At 52.0% G+C, this 17,576-nt stretch overlaps 9 protein-coding genes across 9 annotated transcripts; 3 read left to right on the top strand and 6 right to left on the bottom strand.

Annotated features, from left to right (window-relative positions):
* Positions 1-222: 222 nt before the first annotated feature.
* SNOG_05053 (hypothetical protein) lies at positions 223-1,107 on the top strand (the record flags this gene model as incomplete). Its single annotated transcript, XM_001795413.1, has 1 exon — positions 223-1,107. One exon carries the CDS (start codon positions 223-225, stop codon positions 1,105-1,107), a length of 885 nt encoding a protein of 294 aa, XP_001795465.1.
* Positions 1,108-1,757: 650 nt separating this feature from the next.
* Positions 1,758-2,171, bottom strand: SNOG_05054 (hypothetical protein; the record flags this gene model as incomplete). Its single annotated transcript, XM_001795414.1, has 3 exons — positions 1,758-1,834; positions 2,031-2,050; positions 2,074-2,171. 3 exons carry the CDS (start codon positions 2,169-2,171, stop codon positions 1,758-1,760), a joined length of 195 nt encoding a protein of 64 aa, XP_001795466.1.
* An 831-nt stretch (positions 2,172-3,002) lies between these two features.
* SNOG_05055 (hypothetical protein) lies at positions 3,003-3,608 on the top strand (the record flags this gene model as incomplete). Its single annotated transcript, XM_001795415.1, has 2 exons — positions 3,003-3,432; positions 3,487-3,608. 2 exons carry the CDS (start codon positions 3,003-3,005, stop codon positions 3,606-3,608), a joined length of 552 nt encoding a protein of 183 aa, XP_001795467.1.
* A 3,983-nt stretch (positions 3,609-7,591) lies between these two features.
* SNOG_05056 (hypothetical protein) lies at positions 7,592-9,348 on the bottom strand (the record flags this gene model as incomplete). The annotated part of the gene is made up of 5 exons (XM_001795416.1): positions 7,592-8,054; positions 8,101-8,950; positions 9,000-9,117; positions 9,167-9,275; positions 9,325-9,348. The coding sequence occupies 5 exons, from the start codon at positions 9,346-9,348 to the stop codon at positions 7,698-7,700; spliced, it is 1,458 nt and encodes a 485-aa protein (XP_001795468.1). The 3' UTR covers positions 7,592-7,697.
* A 599-nt stretch (positions 9,349-9,947) lies between these two features.
* Positions 9,948-11,593, top strand: SNOG_05057 (hypothetical protein; the record flags this gene model as incomplete). The annotated part of the gene is made up of 2 exons (XM_001795417.1): positions 9,948-10,801; positions 10,849-11,593. The coding sequence occupies 2 exons, from the start codon at positions 9,948-9,950 to the stop codon at positions 11,591-11,593; spliced, it is 1,599 nt and encodes a 532-aa protein (XP_001795469.1).
* A 296-nt stretch (positions 11,594-11,889) lies between these two features.
* On the bottom strand, positions 11,890-13,917 carry SNOG_05059 (hypothetical protein; the record flags this gene model as incomplete). Its single annotated transcript, XM_001795418.1, has 5 exons — positions 11,890-12,402; positions 12,661-12,854; positions 13,177-13,279; positions 13,300-13,771; positions 13,832-13,917. The coding sequence occupies 5 exons, from the start codon at positions 13,915-13,917 to the stop codon at positions 11,890-11,892; spliced, it is 1,368 nt and encodes a 455-aa protein (XP_001795470.1).
* Positions 13,918-14,369: 452 nt separating this feature from the next.
* On the bottom strand, positions 14,370-15,101 carry SNOG_05060 (hypothetical protein; the record flags this gene model as incomplete). Its single annotated transcript, XM_001795419.1, has 2 exons — positions 14,370-14,982; positions 15,043-15,101. 2 exons carry the CDS (start codon positions 15,099-15,101, stop codon positions 14,370-14,372), a joined length of 672 nt encoding a protein of 223 aa, XP_001795471.1.
* Positions 15,102-15,619: 518 nt separating this feature from the next.
* Positions 15,620-16,309, bottom strand: SNOG_05061 (hypothetical protein; the record flags this gene model as incomplete). The annotated part of the gene is made up of 3 exons (XM_001795420.1): positions 15,620-15,805; positions 15,928-16,186; positions 16,236-16,309. The coding sequence occupies 3 exons, from the start codon at positions 16,307-16,309 to the stop codon at positions 15,620-15,622; spliced, it is 519 nt and encodes a 172-aa protein (XP_001795472.1).
* Positions 16,310-16,450: 141 nt separating this feature from the next.
* On the bottom strand, positions 16,451-17,242 carry SNOG_05062 (hypothetical protein; the record flags this gene model as incomplete). The annotated part of the gene is made up of 3 exons (XM_001795421.1): positions 16,451-16,505; positions 16,613-17,098; positions 17,151-17,242. 3 exons carry the CDS (start codon positions 17,240-17,242, stop codon positions 16,451-16,453), a joined length of 633 nt encoding a protein of 210 aa, XP_001795473.1.
* Between the last annotated feature and the right edge of the window lie 334 nt (positions 17,243-17,576).

Below are 17,576 nucleotides of genomic sequence, written 5' to 3' on the forward strand. Positions count from 1 at the left end.
GCCTGACGTCTCTGCAGCGTGAGGCATTTTTACAAATGCGCCTACGCAGATCGCCTTAGTCTGACCTCGCAATATCTAGGCTATATCTCGACACGATTGCCTTGCAGCCTTGTTCCTTTTTAAACATAACATATAAATCATAAGCATGTCTGACCCCACGACGAACTATGCACTTCACTTACTTTCTTCTTATGCAAGCTAAAGGTGAACGATCTAAACACAATGCTCGCCTCTGATCCTTTCCCCAAGTCCGTGATTGGCTACCCAAAGCTCGCACGAAAAATCGATATTCAACCTGAGCTAGCTATATTCCGTCGTTTCGGCGCTTTAAACGCGCTGAACCTTCTCTACTTCCAGGCTGAGTTGACTGATCTTGAAGAAAAGTTGACGAGACAACAAGTGGAAGATGATCAGGATAGGAAAGGGACGAAAGCAATGTACGCGAAGACATGGTACCGACTCCAAGAGTCAGAAGAGAATGGGGATACCGAGCAACTAGATCTGGTCCTGAGAATGAGAGAGTTGCTGAAAAAATACAGTGAGGCACTCGGTCAACACGCAACAGCACTTACTTATTCACGTATGGCAGATAAAGCTCTGATACAACAGCGTCGAATCCACAGTTTCCACAAGCACGCAACCTGGGATCTGCACTACATGCAGAACTATCTCCAGACTGACGCTATGGGCCCACTTGCCTTGACAGGCGACGATGCTGGAGCATGGGGCTCGGTGGAACATCGCAAGTCGCACCAACCGGACCTTGTCGCGCTTTGTCCACGTACGGAGATGGACCCATTCTCGAAATGGGCAGCTGATAGTACGATTCTAAATTTGTTCAAGTGCGGCTGTGCGCGGTTAATCAAGCCATCTCGAATCCATGGGGGGGTCGGCTATGAAGACAGTACGATTTACCGCATTACATACTGGATCACCAGTGTACTGGCATCTCTCCTTCCAATAGCATCTATCGCAGTGCTCTACTGCGTGCATTCGATGCCCATGAGGCTTGTTGTTATTGCGGTTTTCAATATGCTGGTAACACTGTGCCTGGTAGGATTCACAAATGCGAGGCGTGCAGAGGTGTTTGCTGTTACTGCTGCGTGAGCACTACCTTCTCTTTTCGTGAACACATGTTGACAAATACAGTTTTGCCGCCGTACAAGTGGTATTTGTAGCAACCGATAAGACTTCCCATTAGCGGAATGGCCTTAGCACAGTCTTAGTCATCTATACAGAAGATTTGCATTCGACTCCACTCTAGCTAGCAACACCTGGGAACAGTAACAACTTCAATGTGTGTCTCTTAGCTACTGTAATTTATGGTACATAAATAAAAGTACACAAGTCGTCAATGCCTCACCGCTCGCGAGGCCCTATGAGGTCAAAGCTATCGATCTTCCTTATCGGGCTTCCTACGTTTGTCTGATACTCTTCTGGCAAGCCACGGCCGTATCGTCTTCTTTCTTCGTCGTGGCCTTTTGAGAAAGTCATGGTCGAAGCTTCACTCTTTCCTTTGTCGTACAAATCCTCGTCGTGCAATCCTCCACTGGCTGAGCTCATGTCTTCCAAAAATCTTACGAAGGGCACAGCGAGTAAACCCGGGATCTTATGGTGCTCTTCAAATTCACGAATTGGTGCAATCTCATCAGAAGAAAGTGGAAACGATTGTGCGTTTAGGGCAAGGGAATCTTATATCACGCCCCGGACCGGTTTTTCCTATAATCCAATCGTTGGTCGAACTTTCTTTATTCCATTTACCGGTGAGGGTTGTGGCTCTGCGACTGTAGACTATGCCGCAATGCGTCTAGTTGGAGGACCTCATTCGTTCCAGCTAGCGCATGTTTTGTCCCACTAGGCCATATACCTCACTCCACTGGTTGACCATCACCTTCGCATGCTGCAAGTGTTATCGCCACGCCACGTCAGCGAACTCAGGGTCAACAGCTAATCCCTGAGGCTTTGCACATCATGGTGGCAAGATACACCGTTTGGATGCGCGGGCTTCAGCATGACCGTTTCCTACATACATTTAGAGCTCAGTAGCTGCCTAGGTACGATAGTGTGCGCGACCTTTTGAGAGAGCTATGTTTGGATAGGGTGAGCGAGTATTTTTCTGAATTTGTAGGGTCAGAACGCGATATTTGCGGTCGATGACGGTTGAAGGGCATCCTGGAAACAGCGAGCGTTAAATGGAGTCGGCACACCGCCAGTCGAGTCCCATGGCCGTAACGCCTTATTCAAATCATCCTGGTCAAAGAATCCCTCAGCAATTCAAGATCGGAAGGCAAGTTTCACCATTGGTTTGTGACGCGAAGCTGCTTCCGGCTAGATCCTCACAGCCCCAATCTTCGTTGACTGGCTCCTCCTGTAGACCTGCCTTACTCGAGCGGCGTCTCCCGTAGGTTCGCAACGCTGTCACGTCCGAGAACCTCCAACACCGGGTCCACACGACCGCCACTGACCGCAGCTCTAATCAGTAGCACATTTCGACGTCCTCATGAGTCATACCACCTGCGAATGTCAAAGTAGCTGTACCGCTCTAATCCACCCATGTTACGGCACTCACACCGGCTCCTGTCGTCGCGTTACTGCGAGAACCCCTTGACACCGGTTCCATCTTCTTCATAACCAGCTGTTGGAAATAGACTGTGAAGCAGACATGATATTGAATAGAGACGAGGAGGTTCCTTCGAGATCGAGAACTACTGCGACGGGTAGGATATTATTCTTGCCAATTCTTGCTTGCTATTGCTTGTTCTTGCTTGTTCTTGCTAGGCTGATACTTGGATCGTGTGGCAGCCCCCGTTCATGCGTCTATGGTGTCGAACACCCGCGATACCCACAGAGCAGCGCCACTTCTTCCGCACCGTTCGCTGCATGATACGTTGCGCACCCCACCGATACCCGCCACTTGCCAGCCCCGAAGATCAATTGAGAGTAGTCGTGACTGTGATGGGTTGTCGCAAAGCTCTCCCATGCGATTGAGGACGCGACTAAAGATGTTCGTCAAGTCACTACTCAACAAACCTGAAATTGACATTTGGAACAAACTCGGTACAATCGCAATCATTGTGAATGGGCGGGACGAAATCCAACGAGCGGCGGCCATACGTTTCGACCCACAATGTGATGAGGATATCATAACCACGGCGTACCTGAGAGAGAATTTTGGCTTGACGTTTGATACCACCACTGGCAAATTTTTGGCCTACGGCATTACGGGTAGAGAAGAGTACCAAAGTATTGCCATCCAGGAACTCCGATGGTGGACGTCAAATTCTCTACGTTTCCACGGCTCGAAATGTCATGTCGTAGACTCGGAGTTGTTCGATATCATCATCGGAAAGAAGACGATCGATAGACTTGGGCTCTACAAGGTCAGACGTGGGATGATCGCTGCATTCATTAGCCGGCAGCCCAGTATCAACAGTAAGCGGCCACTTGCACGCTTATGATACTTTATAATGCTAACAAACCGCCCAGAAGACACCAGCGCCGCGGATCAGAGGAAGGCGGATGAACGACGCGAAAAGGAACGCAAGGACAAAGACGAACGTGATCGAAAGAAGAAAGAAGAACGCTTGCGCAAGAGGGACGAGGGATAGTGACACAACGAATAGAACGTGGGTTACTCGAAGGTACCAAGCTACTGCCAACGTACATGTAACCAAGCTAACCACTGTTGGCAGCATTCTAGGTCATGGATCCGCACACTTCGTACAACGGATGCTCATGCGATCCTCTGCCAGTCACTTCACGTCTACTTCATACCCCTCTGCACACTAGGAAGTCGTCTCTGTTATCTCGCCTCGGACCATTGGTGCAGATTCACAACTACCCTTCCTTCGAGCTGCTTCGTCAACCAGGACGCCGCTCTACCTCTAATGCTGTCTCGGCACTCGATACGCATCGAGCACTACCAAACATCCCGCCTCCGCCGAACAGTATCCACCATTTGTATAAAAAGTTATACATAAGCTTATTCTGCATACATAGGAAAACGACGATGGCGCGCCTTCATTGGCACCACAGGGGTAGCACTCTACTGAAGTCGCTACCATCATGAATCTGCATAACGTTTGACATTTTAGCGAAGGAGCTTCGGTGTTTCCATTTTATCTTGCAGCACTCCATCACGACCAGTCATGAGACACTACAAGGACCTTGACGATTTGGCGGGGCCTCATTGACGACAGTAATGATGTATATAATGCTCATTCAGGAGCAAGGCGGCAGACATCCCGTCGAGAGCCAACCTAGTGACCTCAGTGCGAGCCTAGGTGTGGTAGTAATAAATATCATGCATTGAATTGTATTTATCTATCTATTATAAAGACTTAGACAGCGCTTCTAACAGTTAGTGCTACTGCTTGCTACTATTATAGCTTACTGCTTATATAAGTAGTAAGTAATATAAGATAAATAAGTAGATCTATAACTATAGGTAGTAATTACCTAGGAGCAGTAATATAGCTTTACTGTTAGAGATTGCTGTAAGGGGATAGGCAGCCTCTAATAGCCTCTAATCCTTTTATCGGGCTTGTACTGATATCTCTATCAAAGTCGCCGATGGCCTGTCCCATCGTTCATCCTGCACCAATTCCCTACCCAGTTCTACATCATAACTCTGCTTCCTTGTAATCATCTCTCTCATGCAAAAAAATTCGGGCGGCAAGATATACAAGAGTCTTGATGTAGAAAGCTGGAAAGAAGCAAGCCAACAACTGGGAGTAATGAGTGCTCAAGCTCAACTTCATAAAACATCGAGCCAGCCCAAACACAGTCAACAGTCCTACACGTATCGTCCAATCGTATTACGACCGCCTCGTACATCGTCTTCAAATACAAGTCCCGCCTCCATCTCGTAGTCTACTAGGAATCAGTATCGCGGTGGTGTTCCAAAGGGGTTTATTAGCCTACATATCTCCCGGGACCGGCGGTATCGACGCAGCAAGACACAACCCAGTGAGTCGCGGTAATTTAGACCAGCTAGCGCAACGAGCATGCTGAAGATTCCGAGGATGCCGAAGCATATCTGAAGTATGTTGGTTGCTTCCGATGTATTCGACATAGCCTCAATGTAGTGTATAACAGTGACTGGTGCTTGTGTTATGACAAGAGAGAGGGTTGGGATTGGTCGTGGAAATACGTCTTTCAGACAAGATCCTTTCTCTCGGTAGTCGAGAATCGGAGCCGAGAGACTTGAAATGTAAAAGTTCGAAACGACTTTGCCAGAATGATGCAGTACTCCCAGAGATTTTGAACTTGGGAGCAGGGTCTTATACCTGCTCTGCCCCCTCTTAGTGTACCTGGCGACTCTCTCTGAGGCAAGCGACAAGTAGAGAATGGTACCATATCCGGCTAGGCTGAAGCTATATTTCCAACAAAGTCCGTTGAACCGTCAATCGAGCCTGACTATATGCATGTTGGCGTCAATCCTAACATCCTAGAGAGACTACGCGGACATCCATTGGCCCGTTGGGTGACACGATGCAGCTGAAGGCAGGTGACGGCGGGGTCGGACCACGAGAAACAAAACCCACATGTCATTGTCTACGTGCAGTCAGCCCCGACATGGCGCTCTAGCCACTTCGATCAGACAGTCCTGCAGCAGCAAGAACAGCACCCAATCCTGCACTCCTCACAATTTGAAGGAACTAGCCTGTATCTGGTGATACACGTGGACTGCACGCCAATCGTACCGTTAGCAGGCTGGTCTTGAAGTCACGGGAATCATGATAGCCTTATTAAGCCTCAGGTCGGATATCGGATACTTTGCAACGAGATTGTTACGCGAAACTCGACCGGGCGCTTATGGTTGTCAACTCCCACAAGTTACCAGGTTGTTGCTTCACATCTCTCGCGTACTTAGTCTCAAAAGAATCTGAATTAAAATTTGTTTCATGCTCTCAAGAACTGTTCTCCCTGCCTTGAAGAACTTGTCGAGTCTGACCGCATGTTGATAAAATTATTGAAGTAGAGTGTAGAGAACGAACCGTAATCCAATTTCCGTCCAGATAACCTGCATAAGCAAACCGGTCTTGCACTGCCGCACTATTTTCAGACTCGCTTCAGTACGAGAGACGTCTAAACGCTCGATGAGATGCCAACCCCTAAACGACCCCGGATACAGCGTATGTACGAGCACCACCCATTAAGATGATTGCACATGTGCGAGATAATCCTAGTCCCAGTATGTCATCTACGTTCAATCGCCAACAAGAGAAGCATCCATGAAGTCACATCTTGATGCGGCCGAGGTAAGTGTAGTCAACCGTCTCATAAAGCGTGAAACATGTAGCTCACAGTGGATTCCATTTACGTAGCAACAAAATAGTACCAGATCCTAGCTAAAGCAGTGTCTGTCAATATCGCATCTCTTTCAATATTCTCCACTGTGTTACCTCACCTAGATGCGAGGATAGGGCGATGCCAGGCACGTACATACATGCGTTGGTCGGACGTCCAAACCTGAAGTAAACAGGTTCAAACCTGTGCTCGATGTCGTCATTCCCATATTATGCCAGTTTGCATACAAAACCGTCCCCAGCTGAGGAAAATAGCGCACAAGCGCCAAGCCCACCCTTGGCCAGGCTGATGTACACGCCCAGATGTAAGCTGCGGACGTTAAAGGTAACCTCAGCTTCCGCCCACCTCAATCGGACTGGCTACACATCTCCAGTGACCTTGGCACACTGAAATCGTTGCCCAGCAGTGCTGAGGTAAACATCACGCTCTCTTGGCAGTCTACCACATCCTACATATCTGATGATACAAGAGAGTGAACGCTTGGCACCATGCCACTCCCTCCCCATCTCAGACTGCGAAAGACTGCAGACTTGGCGCAAGTTGACCGGCTCGCTCTCGCTCTCGCTCTCTTGGCCCAAAGAGTATCCAGACCATTGGCGCAGCAAGAAGGACTGCTCATACTACACAGCAGCGTGACGGCGACCTGTATATATCCCACCATCCACTCATCTCGCTATTTCTACAATATACATCTGCGTAGTCTACCACTTTCTTCTTTCGTCCCTCGTATCCACACTGTGTGATTCTACATCTTAACCTGAGCACCCTTCATTGCATCGATTACGAATTACTCACGATACATCTCTCCTCCTCCAACCCCAGCCACCCCTCCTTACGATGCCACAAGACGACCTAATCGAAATCATCCTGCAAATCGCCTTCGGTCTAACAGGCCTCATCCTCGCCATTGCAGCGCTGCACTACCGCGATTCGATCGTTAGTGTGCTGCTCCGCCGATACCGCGGGAGAACCGTCACATGTAAACATTCCCGCGGGGCCATGAATTACTTGGTTAGCTGAAGTGAGACAAGATTACGAGCTCGAAGCTGTGATCGAGCATGCGCCTCGGGATAGTGCGTGTGGCGACATGCGTCAGTGTAGGAGCGTGAAGGACGGAGATATTGAGTCGGGCCTGAGAGAAGACAGACCGGGCTGTGGTCGTTGTAGTTTCGTTTCTCATGCATGAGCTGCGTACAAAGGGAGTCTGTGAAGGGGGAGAAGTAAAGAGTTAGAAGAAGACAAGACACAATCGGGCAGAAAGATTAGGAGTCGCTCAAATCACGCCGGCGAACCCAAAGTGTCAATTCTAAACCGATTTGTCCAAAAGGGTATTTTCAACTTAACCATGTCTGTCCAAATGCTCGCTCGCTCATGCAACAACCAACTTAAAGCCCAAACTGCCCCTCAACCTCCTTCCTCTTCTGCTCGCGCTCCAGCTCCTGTCTGAGCCTCTCGACCTCCTCGCCCATGCCCTTCTCGCCCTTCTTGCGCTGTCGTTCCTCGTACAGCGCGCGGCCCTTCATGATGCGGGCGACAATCTCGGCGGAATTGACGTTTTGGAACTCGTGGTTAGCGATCTCGCGGTAGATGTTGAGGGCCTTGGTGACGGCGTAGGGGTCGTAGGTGAGCGGCATGAATTTGGTGATGCCGTGGTAGACGGCGGTGGGGGTGGAGTAGGGGAGCGTGAGGAGGAAGGCTTTGGAGAGGGAGAAGGGCGAGCCGAAGACGACGGCGTGGACGTACTGGGCACGTTAGCTGGTGATGGTGGAGTTGATGTTGGTTGCTGACCTTGCATTGCAGTACACACAGGCCGCGCTCAAAGACGTTCATGATGGGGAAGTTGATGCCTTTCCAGTGGTTGATGACTTCGTCGTCGTGGATGCCCGCGACTATGAAGGCAGGCGGGTAGTCTTCGCCGGTCTTTTCTATGCGCTCCTTCTTGGCCTCTTCGGTGAACCATCCTTTGGCTTTTGCGGCGGTCTCCTCAGCCTGGGTGACGAGCCGCAGGAACTCGATGTGGCCGGAAGAAAACAGGTCCCATCCTCCGTCGACGTAGACGACTCTCTGTCCGGGCTTCACTCCCTTGCCTTCTACGAGCTGGTGGAACTTGCCCTTCTCCTCCTTGACAGGGTTCTGACTGCCTACGGTTTCTGACCGTACAACGCCTGGCCGCTCGGGCGGAGCGGCATTGCTGGTTGTCGTTCTCCGCAGCTTCGCCGGACGCGAAGCATGCCAGTACCACACATCGCAGCCAGGCGCAAGTCCGCTGGCATCCGTCGCATAGTCCTTGATGCGCTGCAGCATAGCCTGTCCCGTCTCCAGGCGCTCCGCCTCTCCACCTGGGCCCTCGTCACCGGACAGCCTCTTCTCGAGGGATTGTATAAAGTGCGTCTTGGTGCACAGCAGCATGCGGCCCACGAGGTCGGTCGTCGAGATGCCGGGAGTGCGCTTGACGACCTTGAATCTGCCGGCGGCCTTGACATAGCGATAGCAGTCCTTACCGTCGCTGTCGGAGGTGATGTCATCGCCGTGCACGACGTACTGGCAGCCGTAGTGCGTGATCCAGGGGAGCGAGGTCACGTAGGGGGCTTTGGGGACGGCCTTGGTGGCCCAGCGACAGGCTTCGACGGCCATGACCCTGGGATAATCAGTGCGTGTCGTACATAGAGTTCAGTGGCAGGGCGCACCGTTCGTTGAGGCGCATGACGGTGGGGCCTTTGTTCTCGAGAATGGCCTCATCCGAGTGCACGCCTACCAGCAGCTCGTTGCCCAGCTGGCGGGCCTGCAGCATGGCGCCGGCATGGCCTGCGAGGTGGTGAGCATGCGCGGGATAGAGGCGTCACGACAGGCATACCGTGGTGGGCAAAGTCGAAGCAGCCGTCGACCCAGATGCGCTGGTCTGAAACCTCGACGTCGTGCTGGGGATCTACGGGCCAGTCCCCCTCGGCGGGGATGTACTCTCCCTGCGACTGATTAGAGGGTGAATGTCCCGGATGGCTGGCGCAGACGTACTCGTGCGCTCTGGCGGCGCTGCATGGTAGCAATAGCAGTGGTAGCGATGACGTGGGGTTGCTGCGCGGGGCTGTCAAACCGCGGAATGGGTGAGGGACGGTGGGAGATGCAGCGGGCGTCTGGAAGGCACGCGCAGTCACTAAACACGCGATGCAGATCTAGTTTGCCGTCGCACGTGGCCGCCGCTTCCAAGATATCGAGGGCGACGGGGAGCTCGGACTCGTGGACTCGTGGACTCTTGGGCGACAGACAGTGGAGGTGAAGGTGGGCAGGGATGCGGGCGGCCGTGGATATGAGTGGCCAGGGAGCAACTCTGCTCGGAAGCGCCAGAGCTGTTCCTGCGTCGGACTTGGAGCTGGGGGCCCATTGGTGTCGCAGGCCAGCGTCGAGGCGCCGCAACGACGAGACAGAGTTGGCTGTCCGCAGTCGCACAGTTCCCCGAGTCCGCTGGGAGCCCTCTATAAATACACGCGTGCGCCGCGTGCGTGGTGTTGGCCGTCCAGCCGTTGAAGCCACCCCCGCCATGGCCGGCGTGCAAGCGGGCCTGTGACAACCCGGAACCCCTGAGCAGCGTCCCTGATTATTGGTAGTCGCTATAGTCTCCACAAGGATTGCATTGCACAATGGCCGACCACGCATCCAACCTCAGTGCCAGTGCCAGTATCGGTGCCAGTGCCAGTGCCAGTGCCACCGCCTCGGGCTTCTTTTCGCGCCGCCCGTCCTTCTTCTCCAGCACCAAGGGCTCCTCCAAGGGCCACCAGAACAAGGCCTCGCGCTCCTCCGTCTCCTACTCGTCCCATTCCTACCACCGCACCAACGCCGCGTCCCCGCCTGCCCTCATTCTCCCGCCCGCCCCCAGCAGCACGCCTGCGCCAGACGAGACCCCTCACGAGCCCGGCCAATACGACAGCAATCCCATACAGCCGACGACGCCACATCACCGCAGGCACGCGAGCCGGCACTCGATTGCATCCTCGGTCACGGACATTGGCTCGTCTCTGCGCCGCTCTCGCAGCAACTCTGTCCGCACCAACACTTCCGGCGGCACAGCCAGCACGTCCTCGCACAAGAGGACCCCCTCCGCCAACCTGGCGCTCACCTACTCCCCCGAAAAGGCCCCCAATGCGGCTGCCAGCGTGCCCCGACCCACCCTCTCCATATCCACATTCTCGCGGAACAAGCAAAAGAGCAGCGAGAATGTAAAGGCCGAGGGCGGACCAAACACACAGGCCTACGAGAAGAGCCCACTCAGTGCGGTTGACAAGCCCAAGACGCCCTTCGGCATGGCGGTACCTATGCCATTGAGGCACCCACCGACACAAAAGGAGATCCTGCAGGCGAACCGACAAGCAAATGCAACGCTCGCACCAGCCGCGCCTATACCGCTGCCGAACAGTGCAAACCCCAACATCATCTTCCAGCACATACAAGAACTGGCATCCAAGCGCATATCGACACTAGACTACCTGCGGAAGGCGTAAGTACTTCTGATACCGCAACCCATTCTCAACTAACACACCCCAGCCACGAGGGCCGCATATACTGGTTCAACACGCTGCTCTTCTCCAAAGCAGACCTCACCCGCCTCCCCTCCTCAACCCCCCGTGCCCAAGCCCGCCGCGCAACCCACTACCTCCTCCTCGGCTTCAGCCTGCCCACCATCCTCGACCTCAATGCAAACTCCCCGACCGACTACCTCAAAGCCCTCAACGCCCTCCTCCTCGAATTCGAACAGTACCAAAGCATACACCCCACCGACGGCAGCACCCCATCCAGCCTGAGCCGCGCGCGCCTCCCACAAATGTTCAAGCGCGCGAATCTGGGCGGGAAGGCTAGGCGGAGTAGTAGCGCAACAGGCCTGAGCGACTACCCCCTACTCACGCCGAGTAACAGCGCCAACAGCGAAAGTTCATTCGGCCTCGACTCGCCGCCGGAGAACAACGACCTCCTCCCCAACGAATCCTACACGCACCTGCAAACACCCTCCTTACCCTTCGACCCCGACTTCTTCAGCACCTTCGCTACACTCTGTGATGTCTTGATTGACTGCTACACCAAGATCCTCAGCATGCTAGGAACGCCCGAAAGCGTGAGTTTGGCGGGCGGCGGCGTACCGAGTCTCGTGGGTGATTTGTTCAACAAGGCGGATGCGCGGGTCAGGAAGATTATTCTTGCGGGCGTGGTGAGGGAGTTTGAGGAGAGTTGTCGTGCGGGGTTGAAGAGTGAGGTTGGGGGCGTGGGCAAGGTTGTTTTGGGTGGGCTGATGTGATGTGATATTGAAGATGCACATGGAAAAAAAATAATATAGTGATATAAAATATACGAAAACACATAGATTGATATAAGTTCAATACATTACATAATCCACCCAAGAGGAAAAAGAGAAATAAAAATTAAGAACGGGCGGCGTTTATATAGACCTGGTGATTTTTTTGTAATTTTTTTAACTATGAGACAAGTATCCGGGTATTCTATCATCACAAAAGACCTATTTTGGACGCTCTCAGCAGCGTCATCCACCTCCAACGCTCCCATCCTCTTGTCCACACCGTCACCTCATCCCACCTATGTCGCAACCTCACTCCTCTCCACCAAATCCGCGACCCCCTTGCCCCTCCCAATCTTCACCTTGACCTTCTCCTCCTTGCCCTCGCTCCCAACCGCCTCGCCCTCATCTTTCCCCTCGCTGCCGAAAATCTCCTCCTCCTGCTCCCTTAGCTGCTGCTTGAGCCCGTCCAGCTCCATCTTCATACTATACGCATCCTCGCCGTCGGCATAGTACTTGGCCTCGACCTTGTCCACGCTGAAGCCCAGCGTGTCGCGGTACAGATGCAGCGCGGCGGTGTTGGACATGCGCACGTGCAGGGAGACGTAGTGCGCGGCAAAAGTCTCGGCCATGGCGCGTTGGGACTGGCGCATGAGTTTTTCTGCGAGCCCGAGACGGCGGTGCGTGCGCATTACGGATAGGGAGGTGATGTGGCCGTGGGGGATGCCGTCGGTGGGTTCTTCTTCCATTTTGGCGAGCACGTAGCCGACGATTTTGGGCGGGTCGTAGGGGGTTTTGGGCGGGCGGGAGACCTTGAAGATGTTAGTAGATGGATGCATGGATGGGTGGTAATGTGATGGTCGTAGGTGGTGGGTGGAAAGGGTCACGTGGTGTCTCTTTTGTTTTTAATCCATGACCGTTGCTCGTGCTGGCCCATGGGGCATAATTGCAACGCAAGCACGTATTTCCATGCTCTTCTAAATCGATCCCTTGTCTCGACATACTCCCAGCTCTTTCTGCATTGCATAGTGGTAGACGTAGAGGCGAAACAAAAGTCCACAAGTACTTACATCAACAGCAACATAGCTCAACTGCGGCCAACTCATAGCATGGTACAAGTAGTACTTGCAAAAGTAATTCTCCGGCAGGTTCGTAATGTTCGCAAGCTGGACATGCGGAATGTCCGACGGGCGCAGCACACGAATGTCCATTTTGTTCGCCTCGATGTGGGGTGTCCCAGCTCTTTCTCTCAGTATTTCCTCGACTGCAAGGATTTTTTGATGTGTTTCCTGGAGGTGATAGATCCAGGAAGGAATTTGTTGGCGAGATGCAGGATATGGCGAGGTGATGTTCACGATTGCTCAATGTGGTTTGGCAAAGCTGTGGATGGATTGGGGGCTCGTGCGTTTATGTAAGCGGGTTATCGATTGGACTAGCGCGGAACTTGACTTCATGATTTTAAGAGGGAGATGGCATCTTCACTTTTGCAATGTTTCGTAATCTTTCATATTCCAGCTTTATCCTTGAATATCAACTCTATTTCAATACATCCCATCTGAAATGTCCTCATCGGCTTCGCTTCGTGCCTACAGAGCCCACGACGGCGGAGCTTGACCAGGGCCTCCTGCCTACTGCAGAGGGGATGGTGGCGTATACAATACCGTCGGGACCAAAGCGATCAGCCGAGGCCTATCATATATCTTCCTCACTGCTCCTTCAATGTTGCCGTATATGTTGTTTGCGGGACCAGAAGAATTCCACAGCCCTTTAACCACTTTCACATACACATGGTCGAGGCTCGGCAGGTCTGCACCGTACTCTGTCTTGCACAAATCTACATTTGTCCCGGAGAGAGTCATTATAGTCGCTACGCTCTGAGGAAGCTCAATGGCACGGATGTGGTTGCACACATGTTGTCCCAGCTTGTTGTTCAGATTGGCGGTTCCGATCCCTCCGAATCTGAACACGGCGTGGAAGTAGAAGATAGGATGCGCTTCGTGGCGCACTTGGCGGCTGGTGTGTAGCAGAGCAGAGGATCCCTGGTGTGCGCACTTCTGTGGTTCCCTCGGCTGAACAAGAGCGATGTACGGGACGGTGATGACGGTATCTTGACAAGCTAGGTCGAAGATCATGTTGCGGATCTCAGCGGGCACGCGCAACAAGGTTGATTCGCGCTGGTTTCTTTGAGTACTGTGTTTTGTCTGTTAGTAAGTCTTAAGTGAGGATTGTGGACAGACGTACATCCACTCGCAATAGTGCTCGGCAGTTTGTGGCTTATAGCCCCAGATGCTGCTGTCCATGCTGAAAAGTGGCGTAGGCTTTTTCATTGTGGAAGTTGAGGTCCAGTAGAGTGGGTAGGAAAGGTTTAGCTGACTGAGGTGTTGGGTGGGGATAAGCAACGGGTGCCGGTGCGAATGCAAACGATGTGCTTGGCGTGAACCTGCGGCGCAGGCTGCTGTTCACTTCGTGTGAGTCCTGGTTCTCGAGGCATCAATCTCATATATTGGAGATGCTCCATTTCACTTTATCACACATGGAACCATCCTGACCATTGGAGCCAGAAGCACTAGCAATGATACATCATCAGTGAAACAGTCAACCTAGATGCCTTTGCGGAACCTCGATGCGGGCAACGTAGACTGATATAGCCTTGAAGCAAATGCTGAGGTAGTACAATTCTTTCAATCAACCTCTTTTAATGTATTAAAGAATCTTCAACTGCTACATTGTCGTAGCAATCACTGAGCCAATTGCGGATCATATGTAGGTCTGGCGAGGATTACCTAGTATCTCCTGCATCGCTCATAGTGTGTACTCCCTCCGCTTCGTTACCTTCTCCAACCCCGAGCTGTTTCGAATCGCCCTTTCTAGCTTTGAAATGAATTTGTAGGCTCTTACTGCCGAACGCCGCCCTTGAAGCCTCTTGAAAGTCATTGTGGCTCTGAAAGGTACACCAGGAACTCTCCTGTCCCGTCACAAGGACGTACACATCTTCAAGACATGGCATGTCAACACTAAACAACGTGATCCTCTGCCTTTCCCAGCAGTAGATCATATCCCATGCCAGATACGCGCGTAGTTCGATCGAACGAGCTACTTTGCGGAAACTCCAGTCTATCTCCTCATTACGAGAATGATACAGCTCTGTTAAGTCAAAAGTCGTATGGCGGAGGAATGTTGGCATCGATTCGTGGCGGATCTGGCGACAAACTTGCACCAAAGGGAGGCCCGATCGATGCTTGGTGGCATTTGGTGAGAACATTCCGGGATGGTAGATGATATTCTTAGGTAGAATTGAAATGGTGCTGTGTAGACAGACTGCTTCGTAGACGCGGTTGCGGAGCTCGGCCGGCAACTTCAGGAGGAGCAAAGTGCGCTGATTGGCCTGGGTACTATTCTTCCTGTCAGCAAGGGCCCTGTGGTCAATACCTAGGTATCAGGCGCGCACTCACATGGCTTCAAGATCACCTCCACTGATGCTGAGCGCTTGGAATGGCGTGCCGCTGTCCATTGTCGTGGAAGAAACGCACACCGGTGTCGGATGTAGGAGTTGAAGAGCGGGGTCGAAGAGTACGGGCAAGAGAGTGTTTTGTTGTAGCAGTCCGGAAGATGTCGTGCGCCCAAGCTAAGTGCAAACGGCACGCTTGGCATCGACTTCACCTTCACCCAGCCAGTGCTCCGCAGACTTGTTGCACGAACAGTGGATCAAACGATACGGCTCGAACAGATTCTTCTGGTAGTAGTTTCACGTCAGACGTAGTCGGAAGAATTCACCAGCATATGTGAATAGCTTTCGGTCATTGAAATCCATCCATGAGTTTCTCAACTCACTCCAGATAACAGTCAAAACTCCTTGGCAATTTCAGCGCTTAGGTTATGGTTACAAAGACTACAAATAATCCGAATGTATATGCCATTTCGTGTTGCCTTCAGTCACCGCCTACCAATTTTCTACGATGGAAAAAGCTCGCAAGTCTTTCACTTCGACCCCCACCTACAGCGCAGTCATCAGCCACCCGATGTACTCGTTCAGTCATCGTTGATGTGCAATTGAATGTCGTTATTCCCGAACATAAAACACACATGTTCTCTGGGCTGCGTCTCGTAGTGCTTGTAATAGCTCGAAGCAGTCCTCATAGGGGTGACTATGATGTGGATGCGCTCAACTCTCTTCCGACGACTTTTAAGCCTTTCATGAGCCTCTTCGCCGCCAAACTGTCACGCCGCAGCTTTTGGGTATATATATATGCATACTCCACCAAGTTGTAGGAAAGTCGCGGCTCTAACTTGATCGACTGAATCGCGCTGCAGTTTATATCTCCGAGCGGAAGCGCAACTTTGTCGCTGCTGTCACAGAGATCATAGTTCTGGAAGTAGAACTGGGTGTACTTGAAATAGGCAGATTGGGTCTCGCAACGAATTTGACGACATAATTGGCGTGGTGCAAGTGGTTGGAGGTAGGTGCTGTACCGTTTGAGCCGGGGCTCGTTTGTATTGACTCGGACAATGAGGTCGCAGAAGACATATTCGTAAATAATGCCGCGAATCTCGGCGGGCAATTTGAGTAGAGGAGACTTGATCTGGTTGGCTTGCGTACTTTTGTCTGTGAGTTCTTCGGCTGTTACTATCTTGAGTGGTTGCTTACATTTCCTCGAGGGGATTGTCAGCATCAGCGAATGCACGCATGTCGGCAACAGCTTGTGCTTTGGTAGTGGCCATCAGGTTGAGTTGATGTTGCGGAGTGTTCGAGGGGTTGGGGAAGTGAGGAGAGAATATCGAGGTCGATCGAATGGTAAAGTCTAAGAGAGCGAGGGGGAAAGACAAACCGTCTTAGCGCATACTTGACTACTTTCATCTTGTTCATTCGCTAGCGTACACACGCTTGACCACTTTCGGTGTCATCATCCGCCAATGCCTATGTACGTATAGTCTTGCCTCCACTTTGCAGGCTGCGATCGAAAGCTGAATCACTCTATACACTCAATCACGCGAACCACCAGATCCTGCTTGCCAAACATGCACCTAACACCTTGTTCGAATATCTTGTCTTCCTTCGTCTTGCCAAAATCTTCCCGCGACATATGCGAATAGACGTTCTTGAGAGCAGCAAAATCTCCAACGACCCAACCCTTCAACGCAGATTTTCGAAGTTCGGGGCAGATCGAGTGAAGGTCCACAATCAGACTGACGTAGCGGTCGTGAAGCTTGACAGATTGGATAGCTTGATAAACCTCACGTCCAAGCTTTGCGATGCCGGAGTCTGAATCTATACGATCGAACCTGAAGATGGCGTGGGTATACAGGGAGTGTCGGGTCTCGCGTCTGAGTTGACGACACGTCTGGTGGAGCGCAAGTAGACTGTTGTGTTTTTGGTGTTTGGCTGTGACGTGACCCGCCCAGATACGCTTCGTGTTAACGCCAACGATTTCGCCAGAGAAGGTGTAGTCGTAGATTTCGTTGCGGATTTCTGCTGGAAGCCTAAGCAGCGGGGTATGGCTGTTCAATCCACTACGCCTTGGTCAGCTCTTGGTTGTCTTTGTTTTGGTGCACTGATACTCACACGTCTTCTCTGATGCTCCGCAGGACATCGCCGAGGGTCCTATACGATATATTTTGGCGTTTGGCGCCGCGGCGTTGCTTGAGTACCTTCATTTCAAGTAGACTACTCTGCTCAGGGCGGTAGCTTGAATATTGAATGTCGAAAGTTGTAGCGGCACGTAAGATATGGAGAGAAAGTGAGAGTCAGAAAAGGCGCCAGTGTAGCACCTAGTAGATAGCTTGGCGCAAACAAACCATCTCAGCCAAAGGGTCTCGGACCAAGGTGAGAGGTGCCCAGACCTTTCACCCTGCTCTTAGCACCTACGCAGACAACTTCGAGTCTGATCTGGAAACACTACCGTCTTCGATGTCGCGGCATCAAATTTCTCTTGTAGTAGCCAAGTTTGCGTATGACGGTACGGGATGAGATGATAAAACATACTGTACG

The sequence above is a fragment of the Parastagonospora nodorum genome, assembly GCF_000146915.1.
Source record: "Parastagonospora nodorum SN15 chromosome Unknown scaffold_7, whole genome shotgun sequence".
NCBI lineage: Eukaryota > Fungi > Ascomycota > Dothideomycetes > Pleosporales > Phaeosphaeriaceae > Parastagonospora > Parastagonospora nodorum.